This window comes from Dendrobates tinctorius, unplaced genomic scaffold (assembly GCF_039654945.1).
Source record: "Dendrobates tinctorius isolate UK_male_01 unplaced genomic scaffold, ASM3965494v1 ptg000256l, whole genome shotgun sequence".
Classification (NCBI taxonomy): domain Eukaryota; kingdom Metazoa; phylum Chordata; class Amphibia; order Anura; family Dendrobatidae; genus Dendrobates; species Dendrobates tinctorius.
Window position 1 is genome coordinate 5,650,460 of NW_027361923.1, and position 25,439 is coordinate 5,675,898.

General features: G+C 43.2%; 1 protein-coding gene across 5 annotated transcripts in view; it reads left to right on the forward strand.

Moving 5' to 3' along the window:
* SLC36A4 (solute carrier family 36 member 4) overlaps positions 1-25,439 on the forward strand; it is a 231,134-nt gene that overhangs the window by 25,684 nt on the left and 180,011 nt on the right. For all 5 annotated transcript variants that reach the window (XR_012226505.1, XR_012226504.1, XR_012226506.1 and 2 more), the window contains exons 2-8: positions 8,824-8,935; positions 12,040-12,130; positions 14,267-14,355; positions 15,192-15,287; positions 19,037-19,121; positions 21,485-21,694; positions 24,571-24,669. Coding sequence is in view for 2 of the 5 variants with exons in the window: in XM_073558390.1 (XP_073414491.1) it covers positions 8,824-8,935; positions 12,040-12,130; positions 14,267-14,355; positions 15,192-15,287; positions 19,037-19,121; positions 21,485-21,694; positions 24,571-24,669 (782 nt within the window). In the remaining 3 variants the exon portion in view is untranslated. The remainder of the gene's footprint in view (positions 1-8,823; positions 8,936-12,039; positions 12,131-14,266; positions 14,356-15,191; positions 15,288-19,036; positions 19,122-21,484; positions 21,695-24,570; positions 24,670-25,439) is intronic.

Consider the following 25,439-nt stretch of genomic DNA (forward strand, 5'->3'; position numbering starts at 1 on the left):
GGGGCATAATATATGGAGCATCTTATGGGGCAGCATATGGGGGCATAATCTATAGAGCATTTTATGGGGCATATTATGGGGCATATTCTATGGAATATCTTATGGGGCCATAATCTTTATGGGGCAGCATATGGGGCATATTATTCTATGGAGCATCTTATGGGGCCGTTATTAACCTTTGTGCAGCATTATATTGGGTGTATTTTGTATGGAGCATCTTATGGGGCCATCATGAACTGTATGGAGCATTATATGGGGCTCCTGATTCAATATGGATATTCAAAAGCATTTAACCTACTGATGTCTCAATTAATTTTACTTTTATTGGTATCTATTTTTATTTTTGAAATTTACCAGTAGCTGCTGCTGAATTTTCCACCCTAGGCTTATACACGAGTCAATAAGTGTTCCCAATTTTTTTGTGGCAAATTTAGGGGAGTCGGCTTATACATGGGTTGGCTTATACTCAAGTATACACGGTAAATACCCGACGTGGATACCATTGTATTTTTGATAACCAGCTAGGCAGAACTCACAGCTGTCAGGTTCAGCAAGGTTGGTTATCACGAATAGAGGGGTCCCCACGCCATATTTTTAACTATTTAAATAAGTAATTTAAAATAATGGCATGAGGTTCCCCCCATTTTTGACGACCAGCCTTGCTAAAGACAGCTGGGGGCTGGTATTCTCAGGCTGGTAAGGGGCCATGGATATTGGTTCCTCCCCCCAGCCTAAAAATAGCAGCGCGCAGCCGCCCATAAAAGGCGCATCTATTAGGTGCTTTGCCCGACTCTTCCCACTTGCTCTGTAGCGGTGGCAAGTGAGGATCATATTTGTGGGATTAATGTCACCTTTTGTATTGTCATGTGACATCCAGCCCACAAATTAATAAGGGAGAAGTGACTATATTTACCATATAACTATAGGATTAGTAATGGATAAGTGTCTTAACCCCTTTCTGCCATATGACATACTATCCTGTCCATGTGCCCTGGGACTTAATTACCTGGGAGGGGATAGTACGTCATAGCGATCAGCGGCGCCCACATGGTGAGCGCCGCTGATCGCGGCCCGCTTGTCAGCTGATTATCACAGCGACACCCGGCACTGTATCAGGGGCGTTCACGGACTGCCCCGACACGTTAACCCCTGGCACACTGAGATCAAACACGATCGCAGTGTACCGGGGGATTAGTGAAGCATCGGCAGGGGCTCCCTCCGTGCTTCCCTGAGACCCCCACAGCAGCGCAATGTGCAGCGCTGCTGCGGGGGCCTCCTTCCCTGCAGGTCCCCGGATCCAAAATGGCGGCGGGGGCCTTCAGAGAGCTGGCTTCCTCAGTGCCTGCAAAGCGCAGGCAAGAGGAAGTCTGCTTCAATACCTGTGACAGATGGCTCACATGACAGTTATGTCCCCCCTGGGACATTGTAATAAAGTTTTAAAAAAAAGTGTAAAAATAATTTATAAAAAAATCGCTAAATTAAAAAAAAAATAAAAAAAAATCCCTAATTCATTTTTTGGAAATAGTATCGCCGCGTCCGTAACGACCCGCCCTATAAAACTGTCCCATTAGTTAACCCCCTTAGCGAACCCCTTAAAAAATAAAAAACAAACCTAAAAATAAAGCTTTATCATCATGCCGCCGAACAAAAAGTGCAATAACGCGCTATTAAAAAGACGGATATAAATAATCTTGTCCCGCAAAAAACGAGCCGCCATACAGCATCATCAGCGGAAAAATAAAAAAGTTATAGCTCGCAGAATAAAGCGATGCAAAAATAATTATTTTTTATATAAAATTGTTTTCATTGCATAAAGGTGCCAAAACATAAAAAAGACATAAATGAGGTATCACTGTAATCGTACTGACCCAAAGAATAAAACCGCTTTATCAATTTTACCGCACGCGGAACGGTGTAAACGCACCCCCCAAAAGAATTTCATGAAATGCTGGTTTTTGTTCATTCTGCGTCCCAAAAATCGGAATAAAAAGCGATCAAAAAATGTCACGTGCCCGAAAATGGTACCAATAAAAACATCAACTCGTCCCGCAAAAAATTAGACCTCACATGACTTGGTGGGTCAAAATATGGAAAAATTATAGCTCTCAAAATGTGGTGATGAAAACCCGCTATAAATAGTAAATCAAACCACCCTTTATCACCCCATTGGTAAGGGAAAAATAATAAAATTAAAAAAATGTATTTACTTCCATTTTCCCATTAGGGTTAGGGCTGAGATTAGGGTTAGGGGTGTGTTGGGGTTAGGGTTGGAGTTAGAATTGGGGGGTTTCCACCGTTTGGGCACATCAGGTGCTCTCCCAACGCAACATGGCATCTGATCTCAATTCCAGCCAATTCTGCGTTGAAAAAGTCAAACGGTGCTCCTTCCCTTCCAAGCTCTGCCATGCACCCAAACAGTGTTTTACCCCCACATATGGGGTATTGCCTACTCAGGACAAATTGCAAAACAACTTTTGGGGTCTAATTTCTCCTGTTACCCTTAGGAAAATAAAAAATTGGGGGCAAAAATATCATTTTTGTGGAAAAAATAAACTTCTGTGAAGCACTTGGGGGTTCAAAGTGCTCAGAACACATCTAGATAAGTTAGGGGGTCTAGTTTCGAAAATGGGGTCACTTGTGGGGGGTTTCCACTGTTTAGGTACATCAGGGGCTCTCCAAAGGCAACATGACACCCGCAGACCATTCCATCAAAGTCTGCATTCCAAATCGTCACTATTTCCCTTCCAAGCCCCGACGTGTGCCCATACAGTAGTTTTCTCCCACATATGGGGTATCAGCATACTCAGGACAAATTGGACAACAACTTTTGGGGTCCAATTTCTCCTGTTACCCTTGGGAAAATAAAAAAAATTGGAGACTAAAAGATCATGTTTGTGGAAAAAATGATTTTTTTATTTTCACGCCCAGGCGTTATAAACTTCTGTTAAGCACTGGGGGGTTCAAAGTGCTCACCACACATCTAGATAAGTTCCTTGGTGGGTCTAGTTTCCAAAATGGTGTCATTTGTGGGAGGTCTCCACTGTTTAAGCACATCAGGGGCTTTCTAAACGCGGCATGGCGTCCAATCCCAATTCCAGCCAAAAAAGTCAAATGGCGCTGCTTCCCTTCCGAGCTATGCCATGCGCCCAAATAGTGGTTTACCCCCACATATGGGATATCAGCGTACTCATGAAAAATTGCACAATAACTTTTGGGGTCCTGTTACCCTTGGAAAAAAAATTGAGGGTGAAAAGATCATTTTTGTTGAAAAAAATATGATTTTTTAATTGTACGGCTGTACGTTATAAACTTCTGTGAAGCCCTTGGGGGTTCAAAGTTCTCACCACACATCTAGATAAGTTCCTTGGGGGGGGTTTAGTTTCCAAAATGGGGTCACTTGTGGGGGGTTTCCACTGTTTAGGTACATCAGGGGCTCGCCAAACGTCCGATCTGAATTCCAGACAATTTTGCATTGAAAAAGTCAAACGGCGCTCCTTCCCTTCTGAGCTCTGCAATGCACCGAAACAGTGGTTCCCCCCACATATCAGGTATCAGCGTACTCAGGACAAATTGCACAATAACTCTTGCAGTCCAATTTCTCCTGTTACCCTTGGTAAAATAAAAAAATTGGACCTGAAGTAATTTTTTTGTGAAAAAAAGTTAAATGTTCATTTTTTTTTTTTTTTTTAAACATTCAAAAAATTACTGTGAAGCACCTGAAGGGTTAATAAACTTCTTGAATGTGGTTTTGAGCACCTTAAGGGGTGCAGTTTTTAGAATGGTGTCACTTTTGGGTATTTTCTATCATATAGATCCCTCAAAGTGACTTCAAATGTGATGTGGTCCGTAAAAATAAAATGGTGTTGCAAAAATGAGAAATCGCTGGTCAACTTTTAACCCTTATAACATCCTAACAAAAAAAAATTTTGGTTCCAAAATTGTGCTGATGTAAAGTAAACATATGGGAAATGTTATTTATTAAGTCTTTTGTGTGCCATATCTCTGTGATTTAAGGGCATAAAAATTCAAAGTTGGAAAATTGCAACATTTTCAAAATTTTTGCCAAATTTCCATTTTTTTCACAAATAAACGCAAGTTATATGAATGAAATTTTACCACTAACATGAAGTACAAAATGTCACGAGAAAACATTGTCAGAATCACCGGGATCCATGGAAGCGTTCCAGAGTTATTACCTCATAAAGTGACAGTGGTCAGAATTGTAAAAATTGGCCCGGTCATTAACGTGCAAACCACCCTCGGGGATAAAGGGGTTAAAGACAAAGCCAGAATAAAGTCTTTTATTTGAAATGAAACAATACACACTTTTCCATGTTTTATTTAAAAATAATAAGTGGAATCCCTCTTCTCCTGTAATGAAACAAAAATAAAAAACACTATCCATTACCTGTCCATCGTTCTGTCCCACGCAGTAATCCATGTCTGGTGACTTAGCTGCTGCGAGCGCAGCGTCAGTGAGCAGCGGTGATGTCATCGAGGTTACCGCTGGTCACTGAGGCTGCTTTACCAGCCAGAATATGCTTATTCCAAAAGAAAGGAGAGAATCAATACCCTAAATCATATATATTAATTTAAGTAGACACCATAAAATCCAAGACCAAAAAGAGACTACTTTAGAAAGAAAAACTCTCAGAATAATTAAAATTACAAATAATACTCAATTTGATTTAATTTTATAGACACCAACAAGAATTTCTTTTAAAAACATAACGATAAAAAAAACACATAATAAAAACTAGAGGAAACGGGTCAGCATACATAGTAGGAAATATGAAGGGTTATAATCCCAAAAATATGATGTATCAGGAATATGGGGAAGCAGAGCATAAATAGTGATAATATTTAATTTAAAGTGCAGTGCAGATGTGCATAATATTCATTTTAAGTCTGCTGCACCCATCAGTCCAGAAGCTCATATTGCATATAGTCCATTGCATAGGCATCAGAAATAAAACATCATGATCAGTGAAAAAAGCAAAGTGCACAGTGCAAATTTCATCTTAAAAGTGAGTTAATCATCAAAGTAAAGAGTTCAGTGAACTACTGACCTGAATTCATACTGTGCATGCAGGCGCCGCCACCTCACACTTGCACGCGCATTTCACACGTTGCTTCGTCAGGGAGTGACTTGCACTTTGTGTTAAGTAGTCTCTTTTTTTGGTCTTGCTTTACCGGCCGGGCCCCTGAACTGAGGTGATGGGGGGGGGACCCCACGCCATTTAAAAAAAAAATTATTTTATTTAAATAGTTAAAAAATACGGCTTGGGGACTCCTCTGTTCTTAAAAATTAGCCTTGCTTAAGCTGACAGTTGAGGGTTGCAGCCCCCAGCTGTGTTTTGCCTGGCTGGTGATCAAAAATATCCACGCCGGGTTTTTAATTTTTTTTAAATTATTTACAGTGCCGGCTGATGAATACACCCATCAGCCGCTCCTGGTCTCGCTGTTTTTAGCGGCAGCAGGCGTCCGATGATGGGAGCAGTAGTCCCATCAACCCACACCAGTGACTGGAGGTAAAATTGTTGTCTCCGGTCACAGCTGCGGGCTCACGCTATCATTTGACAGCGTCGGAACCATTGCTGTCTGACCGACGGTAATAATTTTAGCGCAGATCAGAAGCGGTGTTTGCCGTGCTGTCATGTGAATTCATTTGAATGGGGTCCGGGTACTGATGTGGTACCCGAACCCAAACTTTTTTTTAACTGTTTGGCTGGACACGAGCATCCAGGTGTCCGCCCATCTCTGCTCACCATATCTCCACCCTTGGGTGTGGTTCACTTTGTAAATTTTGAGCTGTTTTGTCTCACCCACGACCTGTGTATATAGAGGTGTGCAGATCTCCTGGATCGTGTGCCTTTGCTATAAGGATTAAGAAGCTGGACTCTAAAGGCCCCGTCACACACAACGAGATCGCTGCTTTTGTGACGCAACAGCGATCTCGCTGTGTGACACAAATCAGCATCCAGCCCCCCCGCCGCCGGGTATAGCTGATTGGGCCATTTTTTGATCATTGGTCTCCAGCTGGCCAGCACGCATCGCTGCGCGTGGCAGTGGGAGACCAATGATCAGCGAGCTCCCAGCGCTGTAAGGCCTGTCTCACACTTACGTTTTTTCTGTCAGTTGCAATCCGTGAAAAAGGCGGAGAACGGATCCGTGACCGTTGAGACACTAATGGGTGCCACCGGACCGTTGTTTTGACGGATCTGCCGAAGCCTGCATTTTAAAGGAACCGCAGTCTGAGAGAGAGAGAGAGAGAGAGATTTTTCGCAGCTCCCGGAATGGCATTTCAGGGTTAAAATGCTTTCTGAAGTAAAGCTTCCGGGCATGCGCACTTAAAATTGTGGGAAAAAAACGTTGCAGGGTCCGTCTCATCCGCTCGGGAGACGCTAAAATCTTGGCGGATCCGTCAAAAAACGGGTGGGACGGACGACCGTCAGTCAAGATCCGCCACTAATGTAAGTCTATGGGGGGAAAAAAACGGATCTGCACTCTTAGTTACCCGATATTTACCTTGGATACCAACTCCCAGCGTGAGCACGCAGGTATCCAAGGTACACAGCGGGTAACTAAGCGACGCGTGCGCTTAGTTACCCGATATTTACCTTGGATACCAGCGTCCTCGCTGGTCCTGATCGCTGGTGAAATCTGCCTGTTTGGCAGCTCACCAGCGATCATGTAGCGAGGCACCAGCGATCCTGACAAGGTCATATTGTTGTCGGGATCGCTGGTGCATCGTTTAGTGTAATGGGACCCTAAGCCAGGTGGGCTAATCAGAACTATTGTATGGACTTGTTACTTTTTGCTTTACCTTGTGCCGGACAACGGCTGTATCTATGCTTTCTGTTGACATGGTTTTTGAGGAATGCAATAAACCAGCAATACTTAAAATAGAAGCGGTTCTTATGTCTACCTCTTTAAAAGGCCGAGTGAGTCAACTTGCCACGCAGTATTTTGCACCAAAAGATTTTGCCACTTTCTCTAGCTTTTTTTTCTTCCAATATTGTGCACTAAAAGATTTCACCATTTTTTTATTTTTTTTTTGGTTTCAGTATTTTATCATCTTTTTTTTGTTGTATTTTATTTTGCTATGAACTTTATACAGATCTGTCAAAAAGTGTCCAAAAGCACAAAATCTATCTGATGTAAGGCACGAACGGCAGTTTTTGGAACAAGTTAGCGCAGAGCTCTGGCACCTTTAGCTTAGTGACTCTTTCCAAATATCTTTTATTAGGAAGTATTGAAATGAATGTGTGAGAAGATTACAGACATTCATCCTGTGCCGATCGGTTATTTCACAGCTTTTGGCTACGTGAAATACCTAGAAGAGAAATGTGGATTTTGAGTTCTAATTCATTTGCATGGAAAATCCACAGTGAAATACAACTGCACAAAGTATTTTAAGAAATGCCTCCAAATAAATTTTCAAGCAGTGCAGATTTTGGATCCACAGCATGCAATTAAAAAGATTTGCCATTTAAGTGAATCTGTGCCAAAAGCCCCAACAAAATCCACGTTCAACGTTTGCAGAATTTTGGGGGCAAAATCGGCACCGGATAGTTGTACTCTATTCACATCCAGAGCTGCCTTCTGAATTTTCCTGGTTGCCAATTGGAATCATTCAGAATGGTGGGAATGGTACATCCATGCTGGACGGGGAAAGCCATTCATGAGCTGCCGAAGATTTCTGTACGGAAAATTATTGCATATCTTCCCGATTGTCTTTTTTAATAGGGAAGTGAAAAGTGCAATCAAGTAGCAGAATCAAAATTCCGCACATGGAACCTATTTGAATGCGGCTGTTAATCACTGACCCAATCACGGGGGACAATTTTCTTGGCAGCTGGTTGGCTGCTTAAAGAGGTTGTTCAGACTTTGGGTTCAAATCTGCAGTCACTCTGTGTAACCGCACATTTGTGAGTCCTCGCAGTGCACAGTGTGCGTTGTCAGGATTGTCCTTTGCCTGGGAGCAGGTGGGCATGTGACTGCAAGTATGTGATTCGCAGACATCTGGTCACGTGCCTACTAGACGTGCACGACATCTCTCACTACAAGTGTATTGAGTGAGGACAGATATTTCTAGTTGGAATCCGGCAAATCGATCCGCCCAACTCTACTGCCTACTTTCCAAATTAATTGAAAGCGGTATGGACATTATCTAAAGATGTCTCTGGATCTTACAAGAGTAAGAGCGTATTGTCCGCTATATGTTACTTGCGGCTCTTAAACGTAAGACCTGCAATAGTCTGAGAGGAGCAGACCTGAACCGCCAGCGGCTCAATAACCATAGCAAACAACGTTGGAAAAGCGAGGCACCTCTGATGTGTTCTTCTACTCAGGGAGAATTTATAGGAGATGTGGCGATTAGTCTTAATATTGTACAAAATGTGCACCCATTTTAGAGAAGCTGGGTCAAAAACAGATCTACTCATCACAGCCTTCAATTATCTCCATCCCCCTGTGTCAAACCCATTAGCCTGATCAATAAAAGCCAAACTTAGAAACTTTTCTCCAAAATTTATTGAATCCTTCCATAATCGTGAAAAGCCCCCCGACCCCTATATAAACTTAATTTTACTAATCTGTTTCTATAGGAACCTTCCTGTACATCTAGAATGGAATTCTCAGATAAAACTTTCTCCATTGTTTTTTCCAATTCTGCCACCTTAATGATCGGCCGTGCAGTCAATAGGGAGAGAGTGTAAGGCTTTTCTATATTGTAATGGCTGAGATGTAGTTTCACGTGTGTGAGGAGTGGGACTTCATTCTCCTCAATCACTGCTCCTGTACCTGTGATTCATTCTGTAGACATGGAAGTAATGAAGCCTCTAATCGGAGATGAAGAAAGTTGTGATGAAAACTCGGATGAAGATCGGTCCTCTCGGCGAGACTACCGCCCAAGCAACGAGGACGGCCTGACGTATGTATAGTGACTTAACGGTATCCATTTCAGCCTTCCAGTAGAAGAGTAAAATGTTCTACTCGGTTGGGGATTGCCTAGCAAACAGGCAGTCCCTGCATGTGTTGCAGCTGTTGAACAGCCTCGAGACATGCAACCGCTGGGACTTGAACATATTTTTCAAGCATGCCGAAGACACACAGCCAGCACACGAGGATGGTCGGATAACACCTTATCCAAACACATTCGATCATCAATAATGTTTTTTATTTTTCACCTGATGTAAATGCCACTGTTCTCCTGAATTCCCCACTGTTCTCCTGACTTCGCCACTGTTTTTCTTTTCTTCGCGCTGCTCTCCGTTTCTGAGATGTGGCTCTCTTTTCCCCATACAAAAGTCTTTTTAACCAACTAGGTGTGGCCCTCATGAAGACACCCACAGAGAAGAGTTGAGGACCACGCCTACTTGACTAAATTTATATACAGGAAGCAGGAGGCCATATCTCAGGAACAGTGAGGCGCAGGTGCCAAAAAAAACCAGCACCAGATTCAGGAGAACAGTGGCAATTTCACCAGATAAGAAAAGTTGCATATTTAAGGCAATTGACTGATCCTCCTTAATGGAGCTGCAGGATGCATGCGCACCCAACCGCTGCATTCATCTTGTCCTGGCCAGAGGAGAAGACTTGTGACCAGGGGAGAATGGAAGATACAAATTGTCCATTCTGGTGATCGAAGGTTAAGAATCCCTGTAGCAGTTCCCCAATCTGTTTTAACAATTAGCACTGATCCGGAGGATAGGTGATCATTTTTGTTGACCGGAATTCCCCTTTAAGGCTCCAATACATAGTTAATTAATGTCCACCAAACCTTCCTGATTAGCTAAGACTACCTTATCCTTATGGAGATCTACTTTTTTGACTCTTCCCCAATAGATGTTGAATTTCAGTGTCTGATAGTTTTGCTGGGTGGAGATATTTGTAGCCAGGAAAGAGGGGTAATACCAGTGGAGCTTCCTAGGCTATTAATATCAGCTCACAGCCTTTACTGGTTATTAAAATCCACCCTCCGAGCCCCCCCCCAAAAAAAAGAAACAATACATGGGGTCCTTCTATAATTAATGACCAGCAAAGGCTAGGCAGACAGAAGCAGGCTGATAGTAATAGGCTGGGAACGGGCCAGGGATATTGTCCCCCTCCCAGACTAAAAACCTCAGATCTGGGCCTCCCCTGAAAAGTTGCTTCCATAAGATGCCCTGGTGCGTTAGCAAGTGGGTTAATAGTTGAGGAGGTTGATGTCCGCTTAGTATATGAAGCTGACATTAAACCCAGGGGTTAGTAATGGAGTGGCGTCTATGAGACTCCTCCATTACTAACTCTATCGTCGGGTTGTAAATAAAAAACACACCATGAATAAAGTCCATTATTTGAAATAAAGACACAATTGTTTGTTTATTTAAAAATTTAAAGCAAACTTATACTCCCCTTTACGACCCATCCACTGTAGCCCATGTCCCATTTAAAAGAATTAAAATAACAAACAACCTTATCCCTCACCTGTTTCTTACGTGAAAATAATCCTCCGATGCCCATGTCCTCTGTAAAATAGTTTTAAAAAATAACCATTTTCCTCACCTTTCCGATGAGAAGATAATTTATTTGTTCATAGATGACTCTAGCTCTGCTGCAACTACTTGGCATGCTGAACACTGGCATGTGAACTCCGTTCACCATACTGACACTGGAATGGTCACATAGGGGCTAATTAGACCATGGGATGTTCCCACCCTTTAGTCTCCTTCAGTCAGAGTTTCTGTTAGAAAATGGACTTGAGAACCTAAAACACCAGCCTGATGGTGGGATTCTGGGGTACAAAGTTGTTGTACATATAACTCCGAACCAAAAGCCTCATGGGAAAGTGCTCCTCTGCCTTTGTTTTCTTTGTTCGGACCCACATTCCATCTTGGCAATTGATACATTGGCTACCAAGTTGGTGGGGAGGATGTTTTTGTTTTTCAACAATATTGGCCAGGATGCTGTGGGTATGGCTGCAGGCTGTGGGCCCCAGGAGGATGTGGTGCTGGTGGATGGAGGCCGTGGGCCACTGGAGGAGGTGGTGCTATTGGATGGAGCCTGTGGTGCTGGTGGATGGAGGCTGTGGGCCACAGGAGGAGGTGGTGCTGGTGGATGGAGGCTGTGGGCCACAGGAGGAGGTGGTGCTGGTGGATGGAGGCTGTGGGCCACAGCAGGAGGTGGTGCTGGTGGATGGAGGCTGTGGGCCACAAGAGGAGGTAGTGCTGGTGGATGGAGGCTGTTTGCCACAGGAGGAGGTGCTGCTGCTGGTGGATGTAGGCTGTGGGCTACAGGAGGAGGTGGTGCTACTGGATGGAGCCTTTGGTCCACAGGAGGATGTGGTGCTGGTGGATGGAGGCTGTGGGCCACAGGAGGAGGTGGTGCTGATGGATGGGAGGCTGTGGGCCACTGGAGGAGGTGGTACTGATGGATGGAAGCTGTGGGCCACTGGAGGAGGTGGTATGATGGATGCAGCCTGTGGGCCACAGGAGGGGGTGGTACTGTTTGGTGCCAGCTGTGGGCCACAGAAGAAGAAGTGGGTTGCTGGTGGGAGACTGCTAATGGAGGTGGAGTATGTTGGCCAACTGGCTAAGCTTACTGACCTTCTTTGGGGTCCAATGGGTGTTTTTTTCTTTTCTGAGAGCTGTTTGGTGGTGTGGCTGAACTCTGCTTGGTGAAAATGGTGATAATATGAAGAAAAGTTCCTGTATCATCACTGGGGTCTCGATTTTGTATAGAGGAGAGATGGCAGTATCAGGATGTACTAGTAAAAGGGATGATGACTTGAAAAGTTCCTTTGTTACCTTGAAGTCATTGGAGTTTTTACAAGGAAAAGATGACAGTAGAAGGAGGTGATTGATAGGAGGGGTGACAGCATGAAGAAAAGGTCCTGTATCCTCCTAGGGTCACAGAAGTCATTTCTAGCCTCCTCTCTTCCTTACTCCCATAGAACCTGGAAGTAAAACTTTCCTTGTTGCTCCCGGACTTTAAATAAGTAATGGCCCTGAATATGGGGTGAGTCACGGCAGCTGCCTTCCGACTTTTCCTTTGCAGGTTCGTTCAGACCCTAATACATGTCTTAAAAGGGAACATTGGGACCGGTCTTCTCGGGCTGCCTCTTGCTATGAAAAATGCAGGAATTTTGGTGAGTCCTCGTTCAGCCGTCTGCTCCTTCCCTCCCTGCAATAAAGCTGACAATCAGCGGCAGAATACTGCTCCTTTGTCATGCACAGAGCCTGTGTTCTCTTATTCATCCCTTTCTATATCTGTATTCTCTGCTTCTTCTGTCTTGATTTTTCATTGTGACCCTGACAATGAATTTAAGTATTCCTCCAGGTGTTACTTTCCGAATGCTTTTGCCTAAATATCTCTATGCTATATATTGAAAATCCACGTTTTAGCTCTGTAATTTTTAGGCAATCTTTATACATCATGTATTTCTTAATATATGTTTATAGCTATCACTGTACCATTTTTTTTAATAGACAAAGATTCAATAGTATTTTAATTCCCTGAAGCTACCACTAGAGGGAGCTTACTGCAAACTGTTTATACACTGAACTCAATAGTAACACTGTATGCAATGAGCTCCCCCTAGTGGTGGCTGCAGATAAGCAATGTTATATTTTAGTTGTATCTGTTTGGTGGGGATATAACCAAAAGGACTCCCACCAATCACAATAATTGGGGTGGGGGTTTAGATTCTCCTTTTGAGCCAAGCTACAGTTGAGCATGTGCAGTGTTACTCTATTCAATGTCTATGGTCCTGTACTCCATAGAGCCTGAATGGAGCAGCACTGTGATTATCATTCCATGCTACCCACATTATAAATTTGATTTATTGGCCAAATTTACAACCTTTCTGCTGTTTGCAATTATACAAGAAAAATGCAAATAGCTGAGCACAATTCAGGCGACAAGTGGATTCTACAAATTCACCACACAATGCCTTATGAGAGATTCTATTTCAGGGGTTAAATAACATAGACTAGTAGTCAGGAAAAGTGGCAGAGATTTGTAAATCACGTATTGATTCAAGCATCAGGAGCTTGAGAACTCATCAAATACTTGGACTTGCTAGAGGTTTAACGATGCCTCATTGATGCATGTACTGAAGATAGGTGATGGCTTGATCTCGGTGCTGCCTATAGTGAACCATGGCTCAGTTTTGGTGACGCATGTTGATGGCTCAGTGATGCCTACAGTGAAGCATGATGGTGGCTCGCTGATGCTTACAGTGAAGCATGTCAGTGGCTTGATCTCAGTGAAGCCTACAGTGAAGCATGACGGTGGCTCATAGATGCCTATAGTGAAACATTGAGGTGATTTGCTGATGCCTACAGTGAAGCATGACGGTGGCTCGGTTATGCCTATAGTGAAGCATGGTGGTTGCCCTGTGATGCCTACAGTGAAGCATGATGTTGACTCCGTGATGCCTACAGTGAATAATAATAATAATAATAATAATTTTATTTCTATAGCGCCGACATATTCCACAGCACTTTACATTTCAGAGGAGACTTGTACAGACGATAGACATTACAGCATAACAATAATCACATAGATCATAACAGATACCAAGAGGAATGAGGGCCCTGCTTGCAAGCTTACAATCTATGAGGAAAAAAGGTAGACACGAAAGGTGGGTGGTAGCAGTTGCCTTCATTTTTCGGACTAGCCATAATGTTAAGTGTGTAACAGTACAGACACAGAGTGAAGCATGATGTGGCTCCATAATGCCAACAGTGAAGCATGACGGTCGCTCTGTAATGCCTACAGTTGAAGCATGACTGTGGCTTTGTGATGCCTACAGTGAGGCATGGAGGTGGGCGCTGCGATGCCTACAGGGAAGTGTGATGTTGGTTCTGTGATGCCTTTAGTGAAGCATGGTAGTGGCTCGGTGATGCCTACAGTGAAGTGTGGCGGTGGTTCGGTTGTGACTACAGTGAAGCATTGCAGTGGCTTGGTGATATCTATAGTGAAATATGGTGGTGGCTCGGTGATCCACTGGGGCTGGAAACCTGCAGCGTGGGGAGAAAAAGATGGATTCAACTAAGAATCAGAAAATCCTAGGAGAAAACTTCATGTCTTCTGTGGGGAAGCTGAAGCTCGGGCCGTATTGGATCTTCCAACAGGACAACGGAGCTACGGTAATGATTTAAAATAGTTTTTCTTTCTAATTGCAAACAGCAGGGAGTCTGTAGGTTTTGCATACAGCCAAGTTGATACTGATATCCACTGCTCATATATACATTGACTTGTTTCATTTTTCTCCTTACAGTTGGGACCATTGAGCCTGTTATTTTTTGGCATCGTCTCCATTCATTGTATGAACATATTGGTTCGCTGCAGCCATTTTTTATGCCAAAGGTAAGAGGTGTCGTGTGATTAAAGTCGCTTTGTTTTTCCATAAATCAGCCTCAGTCTCCTCCCCCGCTGTAATTTCATGTATGGCAGAAATGTTTAGAGCAAATTTAGTTACATGTTAGCGCAATATGCAACTTCAACTTTTTTTTTTTTTCCACTAAAAAGTCATTAAAATAGTTGAATATAAAATTACGGAACTTTTTTTTTTCGTTTTGGGTAAAAAATCATGCTCCATTTTAAAGAATTTGGATCAAAAAAAGACAACAAATGCGAAAAGAAAAAAAAAGAAAAGTGACTTAAAGGGGTATTCCCATTTTCCAAGATCATATGTAGTAGGTGTAATAATTATATTAGAAAATACCTCCAATTAGAAATGTAGTATAGTTCTTCTAATTCACTAAGTCTCTTTTCTCATGTGCAGGACCTTAGGTATCCATGGTTTTAACGACTGATATAGTGACAGTTAGCTAGTTGCTAGTGGTCGTAACCAAGGATACCTAAGGTCCTGCAATGCCTGCACAGGAGAAAAGAGACACATCAGAAGAACTATACAACATTTATAATTGGAGATATTTGCTAATATTATTATTATTACACCTACTACATATTGGGATAGGATCTTGGAGATGGGAATAATTCTTTAAAAATGAAAAGGATGAATTGGGCCCATCGTCTGATACAAGGCCAGGATCCAGGTAGTCACAAGTCTAACATTCCTATCTTGATGTATTACTCCCAGTTTTCATCTGTCTTTTACCCTCTGATACGTCTTTTAGCTCTTGCCCGTCACTATTTTATGTGGTTGTTTATTACATTTATATTTGCTCGTGTCATTTTAGGTACAAAAAAGCAAATTTAGGCTACAGTGAAACAGTCGGGCTCGCCTTGGAAGTGGGACCTGTGAAATTCCTCCAGCAGCACGCCACGGCTGGAAAGTAAGTCTGCGGCAAAACAAACCTATCCGGGCTGTGGTTTCCTCCTCGGTCGTCTCCCATTATGTCCACTTTGGCCAAGACGGCGACTGACGGTGCGCACTGACACTGACGGACCTTGACCTTTGAGTTCATTTCTGATCTCTTTTGGAAGTTGTACTTGGCTTTTTTGTTACCTTTCGTATCATCTGTCTGTCCGCTTTGGTCTCAGTTTTCCTCCACTTTCCTACAGTGATTGGGCAGAGTGAATTGCTCTGCTCAGTCACAGAGAAGCGGCTTTGTATTTCTGAACGGGACAGAACCGCCGTACCAGTTACGGCCATATGGTGGAGCTATATCTAAACAATAGTTAGAGTCTGAGCTCCTGGGCACAGTGACTTCTTCAGTCTGCTGATCGACTGGGACCCAGATCTCGAATCTTTGATCATTATCGTCTGGTAGCTGATCCATAAGATTTAACTGGGATTTTCTTGATTCTAACATAGGGTAAAATTTCTATATGACCAGTACTCGCCTGTCGATCCCCGTCCCTCCAGCATGGCCGCCCGATGGTCCTAGCGGGCGCTGTTTATTGTTCTACCATAACGATGTGATATCCATGATTGCTGCAGCCAATCAGCTGTATCATGCCCTATGTGCAGTGATTGGCTGCAGCTGACATGAGGATGTACGACAAATCACCGTTGCAGGGCATCATTGCTGGATCTGTGGGGGTTTACACCGGGGATTATTATTGTTTTTTTTCCACTATTTTATCACGTCTTGCTGTTTTGTAACATACCCGTTTACCCCCTTTAATTCTTGAAAAACACCTTTTAAATAGTCGGTCTTTAACTTCGCAACCATTTTTTTTTTTTTTGCTCTTTTGCCTCTGATGTAATAAAGCCGTTTTGCAGGCGATTGTACGTATGTCTCCTGAGCTCTTAAGCAAAATTCCGTGTCTCCATGGTTACAGACTACAAACAAACTTTGCGTAGTCTGATCCGGCGTCATTCAAGTTCTTTTACCCCGTGACATTCTACGAACAGTAGAAGGGAGGGAAGATGTGGAACGGGCCGACACCGGACATCAGGTGCTGTAACTGCAAAGACACGTGGTCTGCAGCGGAGCTGTATACTCCAAACGGTAGTATGTTTTTTTGTAATTTTATTTTTAATTTATTTTTTTAAAGATCTTATGGCTATTTTTAATTCAAAATATTTGCGAAAACACTTAAGTTACAGGAGATTTCCCTCCGGCATTTACGTCGGGACAGAAAGCGAAACGTTTGCATCTCATTTAGCTGCTAGGGATCCATGAGTTTATTACGCTCCCGCTCGCTTCCATTGATTTCCCGCCTCTCGTGATCACTCGTTTATCTCGTGCTCCGTTTCTTGCGGCGCCGTCCTCCGACTTTATCGCTTTTTGTTTTCTTAGATATTTTACTTATTACTTTTTCTTTCTTTCCCCTGTACATGAGCACATCCCTCATTACGAGCGGAGGTAGCGGAGCAGATACCGTATCTCCCTTCTCCAGCTCTGAGCGGCTCGCCTCTCTGATTAGCTTCCCCGCTGATAAAAACCCGGCTGACATTACAGACAATACTTGGTCTTATTCCCTGTATCAGATTGTGGAAGGCTGCGTCGCTCATGTTTTAACCATTTACCCCCCATGTATTACCTGACTGCAGCGCCCTTTTGTCTCCATCTATTGCATTTGTAAAGGTAGACGATGGTACATAATTACTGCTGTCTGCATAGGATTATTGCCGTGGTGCGTTTAGGGTTTGCCAGGTAAGAGGAGAGAGATTTAGTTCTGATTCCGCACTCTCATGGGGTGCAGATTGCTTAGTAAAGTCCGACATGTTCAATTGATCATGCAAAAATTTCTTTTTTTTTTTTTTTTTTTTACATTTTTGCTGGTTCATTTTTTTCCTCTCCTGTTAAGATCCTTAAAAGGGGTATTACCATCTCCAAAATCCTATCCCAATATGTAGTAGGTGTAGTAGTAATAATATTTGCAAATACCTCTAATTAGAAATGTAGTATAGTTCTTCTGATTATGTATGTCACTTACCCCATGTGCAGGGCATTGCAGTAGCTTAGGTATCCATGGTTATGGCCAATCATAGTGACAGTTAGCTGTTAGTGGTCGTAACCATGGATACCTAAGCTACTGCAATGCCCTGCTCGTGAGGTAAGCGGCATAGCTAATCAGAAGAACCATACTACGTTTCTAATTTGAGGTATTTGCTAATGTAAATTATTAGCTATTATTATTATTATTATTACTACTATTATTATTATTATTATTATGACACCTGCTACATATTGAGATATGATCTAGGAGATAAGAATACCCATTTAACTTTTTTTTCTTTTTTTTTTTACAAGTTTTCATTGACCTGCATGTAGATGAGCTTATTTTTTATTCTGTTGTGTAAAACTAGTTGTAATTTTGAATGCTAATGTTCATTTTACCTTTCAGAATGTACAGAAAAAAAATTCGTAGTGAGTTGAACGGGTGGAAAAAATACAATTCCTGTATAGTTTTTTTTTTATTTATTTTTTTTGGCTGGGAGTTGTTTTTGACAAGTTTATTGTGCGGTAAAAAATATGACAACATGACTCTGCAATTTACAAAGTTTTTTTTTTTATTGAAACAGTTTTGGGACACACAGGGCATCTTGTCCACTTGGCATTGCGTGCTTTGAAGGGGAAGGAAAAACGGCGATTTAGGTGTTTAGACTTTGATTTTAGATGTTAATGGTACAGATTTTGCGGCGACCGAATTTCTTTACTTATTCTATTAGTTGGTTCGTGATTGGGGAAAGAGCTCGATGTAAGCATACACACATTGTTTTTTTATATATTTTTTAAAACATTTATAACTTTACACACTTTTTTTTTTCTAGTCCCCATAGGGGACTTTCAACCTGCAATCACTTGTTTTACATACCACTTTGCTACAGTATAGCGGTATATAGTGAAACTGACAATCTTTGGAGGCCAGACACAGAACCCAGAACCAGTGACGGGCGCCGTCAGCAGTGTCATTAATCGGTCTGCATCCGACACCCTGCACGGCCCCCCCGATCAGCTGTTCTCGGAGTCGGTGCCCGCCGGCCGGACTTTCCCAATTCCAGAGCTGCTCCTCTGTCTTCTGATAGTGGCCGCGGCTGGGTACCGCAGCATATCCAGCTCCTTGGTTGTGCTGTACCCAACCAGGACCCCGATCAGTGGATTGAGGATTGAGCGGCCTCAGAATTGGGCATTTATTGCCGGTGGCCACCGACACCAATAACAGCTGATCGGCGGGAGCCGTGCCGAGTGTCAGACCCTTATTCTAAGGATAGGTCATCAGCAATAAAGTAGTGGGCAACCTCTTTTATTTAAAGGTGGCCCACTTGGGCTCATTAGTAGGGTCCGTTTCATGTATTGTGCTGAGTTTCCGGTCGTCAGGTGACCTGCCCTTTACTGTCCGATAACTTTTGGCTGCAGTATAGGGGAAAAAAGATAAAACTTTTAATGCAGCTTTTAATGTGACTAGAGTATGATAATAAAACAAGATCGATACGAGAAGACTAAAGGCAGGTGTTTACCGCTGACGACCTCCCTACGCTCCAAGCAGATGTTATGTGGAGATGCCGTGTATGTCGATAGCGGAGGCCTCCCGGGCTGCCGGGTAAATAAATCTTCTGTGCTTTGAAGTTGTGGTTTTTATTAATTTGTGTCCTCACTTGATCTCTTGTTGTTGTTTTTTTTCTTCACAGGAATATGATAGATTTTTCTCTGGTGGCCACACAGTTGGGGTTCTGCAGCGTTTACTTTGTCTTCCTGGCTGAGAACGTGAAGCAAGTGAGTATCCGGCGTTGGCGTCACCGCCGTTCATCACTTTGTAATTACTGAAATTCAATTTATTTGACTTTACATCCGTCATCGGGGGTTGATTGTATAACCACCTTAAGGTGCAAATGTTGGGTGAAATAAAAAAACTGACCAGCACCGCTTAAGAGAATGAAACAAGTGTGAACAGGTGCAAGCTGCTTTGACGATTATATATGTAGCAAAGACTGCAACAGCAAACATTGAATATGTGAAATGTATGCTGCATTTCCTCCATATAGACTGCACTAAAATGAATTTACATAATGCACAATTTACCAACTCGTGTGTGCCCACCAGCCACAACAAGGCGACCTCTGTCTAGAGGGACCCTAAACATCTCTATCAGATATGCCTCTGGCATAGAGCTCCTCTTGTTAGTCCAAATCTGTTTTTTCATTAGCATTAGATACTACCTGCCCCTTAAATTTGTAGACTATTGGCCCAGGAGAGCCATATCTGGTAGAAATGGTTAGGGCCCCTCCAGTGAGAGGCTACCTAGCTGTGGCTGGTGGGCACACGTGACTTGAACAGATTTGTGTGCAAAGTACCTTCATTTTATAACTGTAGTCTATGTGGTAATAATGCAGTTTTTATTTCACATTTTCCTGTATTTGCACTCATTGGCGTATAAAAAGGCTGCTTCAATGGTTGGTTTCTAAATATTGGGTGTGAATGTTAGTTTAGCTGGTCCTGTTGCCCTCATTCACCATAAAAATATAAAACTGCACATACTAGTGTAAAATCTCTAGGACCTGACCCGATTGTCATGCTTTGTGGGAGGTTCTACAGTATCAGCATTCTACCTGCACTATAGGTGCAAGATCTTCCTTTCACAGCATGCAATGCTTTTGTCATTGTCCAGTTACTAGCCTGAGCCTGCTTTCTGTAAAGAAATAAAGACCTGCACCTCTCTTCCTATGAAGTTAAAGGCCTGCTCCCTGTTCCTTTAGAGAGGAGCAGGCCCACTCCTTCTTTCTTCAGCAGTAAAGCCTGTCCACTCTATACCTTTCCAGTGATAAAGGCCCACCCCGACTTCGTGTCCATTGATAAAGGCCCGCCCCGACCTCCTGTCCAGTGATAGAGGCCCGCCCCGACCTCCTGTCCAGTGATAAAGGCCCGTCCCGACTTCCTGTCCAGTGATAGAGGCCCGCCCCGACCTCCTGTCCAGTGATAAAGGCCCACCCCGACTTCCTGTCCAGTGATAAAAGCCCACCTCGACTTCCTGTCCAGTGATAAAGGCCCACCACCCCCTTTCTCTAGAAAGAGGCCAACCCCCACTTCTTTGAGCTAAAGACCTTCTACCACTTCCTCTTGAGAGGTAAAGGCCCACCCCCACTAACTAAAATCCATCTCAATGTCTTGGCTGCAAGTGAGACAGAAGGTAGACACCTTGTGGCCGTAACTTTGGAGGAATTTTTCTGGGGTAAGTTAACATATATATATATATATATATATATATATATATATATATATATATATATATATATATATATATATATATATTTTAGCCTTCAATCTGATAAGTTCCCTAATGTAGCAATCGTAGATGTCCATATTGATCCCTTTAATGAGCCTCCTCCCTTAAATTAGCTTAAGAAGCCAACCAGAGACTACACCTGCAGACACGTGTTTCGGTATGTATATTCCTCATCAGTGCAAAGCAGGTGGACTGACTTGGCTGGATTGGAGGCTTCTGATGGGTGTTTAGAGGGAAATATTTCTCCTGGTGGAGAGTGAGAAACCCAGTGTAAGGAAACTCATAGGTTATACAATGCTTCTCTGGATATTTGTAGAAAAAGCCAAACCAGTGTAAGGAGGCTGATAAGCCATGCAATGGTAATATTTAAATTCCCAAAAGAGCATTGCATGGTCCATCAGTCTCCTTACCCCAGATTTGCACTCATCACCAGGAGAAACGTTCCCCATTAAATCCCCTGTGAGAGGAAGCCAAATCTGATTGTCTGCTTTACACTGACGAGGAGCAAACACCCCGAAACACGGGTCTGAAAATGGAGCGTCTGGTTTATTTTCCTAACCTACGTCATGCGGTAAGGAGAGTTCCCATCCTCTTCCTCTCTGAAGAGGATATATACATATGTAGTTAGGTTGTGGCTCCTTCCCAGTGTTTGGAGACCACCGCTGTAGACCCTCATTCAGCACTTGTGCTTGACTGTATCTAGTAGGTGGCTGTAGGGACACTGCAGAGTTGTCATGTTTTCCATCAGTGACACCATTATAGTTTAAGTTTCCAATTCGTTTCAGAATAAATATTTACAGCCCATAAAGGGCCACAATAACCTTGTCTGACCTCTGCGACTCTTCTGTCCTTGCAGGTGTTAGAAGCTTCCTTTGAGCACTCTCCTCAGTACACAGGATCGGCAGGGAGATGGGACCTTGATCTTCGGCTCTACATGTTGTTCTTCCTTCCCCTCATCATACCATTAGTGTTTATAAGGGACTTGAAGAGCTTGTCGGTGTGCTCCTTCATAGCCAATGTGTCCATGGCAGTCAGCCTGGTGATAATCTATCAGTACGTCATGCGGGTAAGTGACACGCTCCTACCTTATTACATTAATGACCCTCTTCTGGAGAAAACAGACACTTTTTAAATAAGTGGATTTTTCAGAAAACCCCAAAGGTGACCACCAACGGCACCCGGGAAACCGTATTGATTCATAATCAAAATCTTCCGAGTTCTACACAACAATATAAGCAACGAATATGTTATACCATTAAACATTAATGGAGTGAAAACTGTGTGTTCTGACAAAACTTATGACTCCGAAAAGAAGAGATCGTAACATAAAATAATATACATAAAAAGTGTAGTCACTGTGTACATACATTACATTACTGATCCTGAGTTACCTGCTGTATTATACTCCAGAGCTGCACTCACTATTCTGCTGGTGCAGTGACTGTGTACATACATTACATTACTGATCCAGAGTTACATCCTGTATTATACTCCAGAGCTGCACTCACTATTCTGCTGGTGCTGTCACTCTGTACATACATTACATTACTGATCCTGAGTTACATCCTGTATTATACACCAGAGCTGCACTCACTATTCTGCTGGTGCAGTCACTGTGTGCATACATTACATTACTGATCCTGAGTTACATCCTGTATTATATACCCCAGAGCTGCTCTCACTATTCTGCTGGTGCAGTCACTGTGTACATACATTACATTACTGATCCTGAGTTACATTCTGTATTATACCCCAGAGCTGCACTCACTATTCTGCTGGTGCAGTCACTGTGTACATACATTACATTACTGATCCTGTACTGATCCTGAGTTACAGTACATCCTGTGTTATACCCCAGAGCTGCACTCACTATTCTGCTGGTGCAGTCACTGTGTACATACATTACATTACTGATCCTGAGTTACCTGCTGTATTATACTCCAGAGCTGCACTCACTATTCTGCCGATGCAGTCACCGTGTACATACATTACATTACTGATCCTGTACTGATCCGGAGTTACATCCTGTATTATTTACCCCAGAGCTGCACTCACTATTCTGCTGGTGCAGTCACTGTGTACATACATTACATTACTGATCCTGAGTTACCTGCTGTATTATACTCCAGAGCTGCACTCACTATTCTGCCGGTGCAGTCACCGTGTACATACATTACATTACTGATCCTGTACTGATCCTGAGTTACATCCTGTGTTATACCCCAGAGCTGCACTCACTATTCTGCTGGTGCAGTCTCTGTGTACATACATTACATTACTGATCCTGTACTGATCCTGAGTTACATCTTGTATTATACTCCAGAGCTGCACTCACTATTCTGCTAATGCAGTCACTGTGTACATACATTACATTACTGATTCTGAGTTACATCCTGTATTATACCCCAGAGCTGCACTCACTATTCTGCTGGTGCAGTCAATGTGTACATACATTACATTACTGATCCTGAGTTGCATCCTGTATTATACTCTAGAGCTGCACTCACTATTCTGCTGGTGCAGTCACTGTGTACATACATTACTGATCCTGAGTTCCTTCTTGTATTATACCCCAGAGCTGCACTCACTATTCTGCTGGTGCAGTCAATGTGTACATACATTACATTACCGATCGTGTACTGATCCTGATACTCCAGAGCTTCACTCACTGTACATGCTGTATTATACTTTGTATATAGTGATTCCCCACGATGAATAATGAGTGCAGCTCTGGAGTATAATATGGGATGTAACCCTTTCTCTATATATGGTTGGATGTGAAGTTGTTAGTAGTTGGTTGCTCTCTGTGATCCATTAATACTTTGTCACGTTGCCTCACTAACTGCTCTGCGTCACATTCTCTGTAATATGAGGTATATGATTAGTCATTAGAAATAACACATTTTATGATCTCGCAGTGTTATCCTCGGACTGCGCTCGTAGATAATGTACCTCTATCTACGTTACGACAGATCCCATGGGCGCAATTTGTTCTATTTTCTGTGATTCTCTGATAGAACTCGGCCACTGAACTTAGATGGTTGCATCCATTGAACAATGAATCATGAAAAATATCCTACCTGTTTGTTGTTGCTGTGGTATAATTTTAAGTTTTACACATCTCTGACTGTGCTGCTGAAAGTGCCTGCGTTCCCATCGTGGTCGGCCTTCCCATAGTGGTCTGCGTTCCCATAGTGGTCTGCGTTCCCATAGTGGTCTGCGTTCCCATAGTGGTCTGCGTTCCCATAGTGGTCTGCGTTCCCATAGTGGTCTGCGTTCCCATAGTGGTCGGCCTTCCCATAGTGGTCGGCCTTCCCATAGTGGTCGGCCTTCCCATAGTGGTCGGCCTTCCCATAGTGGTCGGCCTTCCCATAGTGGTCGGCCTGGTCGGCCTTCCCATAGTGGTCGGCCTTGCCATAGTGGTCGGCCTTGCCATAGTGGTCGGCCTTGCCATAGTGGTCGGCCTTCCCATAGTGGTCGGCCTTCCCATAGTGGTCGGCCTTCCCATAGTGGTCGGCCTTCCCATAGTGGTCGGCCTTCCCATAGTGGTCGGCCTTCCCATAGTGGTCGGCCTTCCCATAGTGGTCGGCCTTCCCATAGTGGTCGGCCTTCCCATAGTGGTCGGCCTTCCCATAGTGGTCGGCCTTCCCATAGTGGTCGGCCTTCCCATCGTGGTCGGCGCTCCCATCGTGGTCTGCGCACCCATTGTGGTCGGCGCACCCATCGTGGTCTGCGCATCCATCGTGGTCAGTGTTCCCATCGATAGCTTTCTCATCATTCTGTTCAGTGAGGTTCTTACCGAGTTCCTTACTAAACCTATCACTGAACCACGGCATGTAGCGATCTAGCTCCGTCATTTTGAGGTTGGGACGAGGGTTTCATCTGTGTAGACTCCACATCTCTTCGATCGAGATTAACCTTTCCAACCGTTTTCTTCCACAGAATATTTCGGATCCTCGGACGCTCCCTCTGTCGTCAAATTGGAAGAAATATTCGCTGTTTTTTGGAACGGCCATATTTGCCTTTGAAGGAATAGGAGTGGTGAGTTTGTGCTTTATTAAAGGGGTTCTCCCATCTTATAACGTCTCGGTCTATCACCAGGTACTGATTATAGGAGATCTCGCGTGGATCTCTGCGCACAGGAATTGATCTGTGCTTGAAGTTGCTTGTACCACGAGTGGCCGGGAGCGAAGCTCTGCAGGAAAGAAAAAGCAAAAAACTGCAGCCCTGTGTCATAATGAGAACAGAAGCATGTAATAGATTTTTCTTTTTCTTAAAAAATGGGGAAAAATGCCAAAATATATATATTTTTTCTATATCTGCGTTGCGCAAAATAAACTCTACAATTTTCACAGTGGTTTAAATGAACGACCTTACATTAGAAATAATTTTTCAGGCATGAAACAAGGTGTTATTATTGACCAGATTAAAAAAAGTTATAATTCCTGAAAAAACAGCCAAAAGATTAGATGCATCATTAAGAGGTTACAGGAAATGAGCAACTTAGGGGTAATTTTTTTATTTAAATGCGTGTATTTTGGGATAAAAATAATTATTGCAATTGAGTGTCATTAAAAAAATTGCACCGTTTGTTTTTTAATGCTGTTTGTTTTCTCTTTCGTCTCATTGGGGGACGCAGAAACCGTGGATGTGTGCTGCTGTCACTAGGAGGCTGACACTATGCATGAAAAAAATGTTAACTCCGCCTCCGCAGTATACACCCCTCCGACCGGCTGTAGGACAATCAGTTTTTGCTTAGTGTCAGCAGGAGGTGGATAGGGGTCTCTCGCAGACCCATGCCTACCTCAATG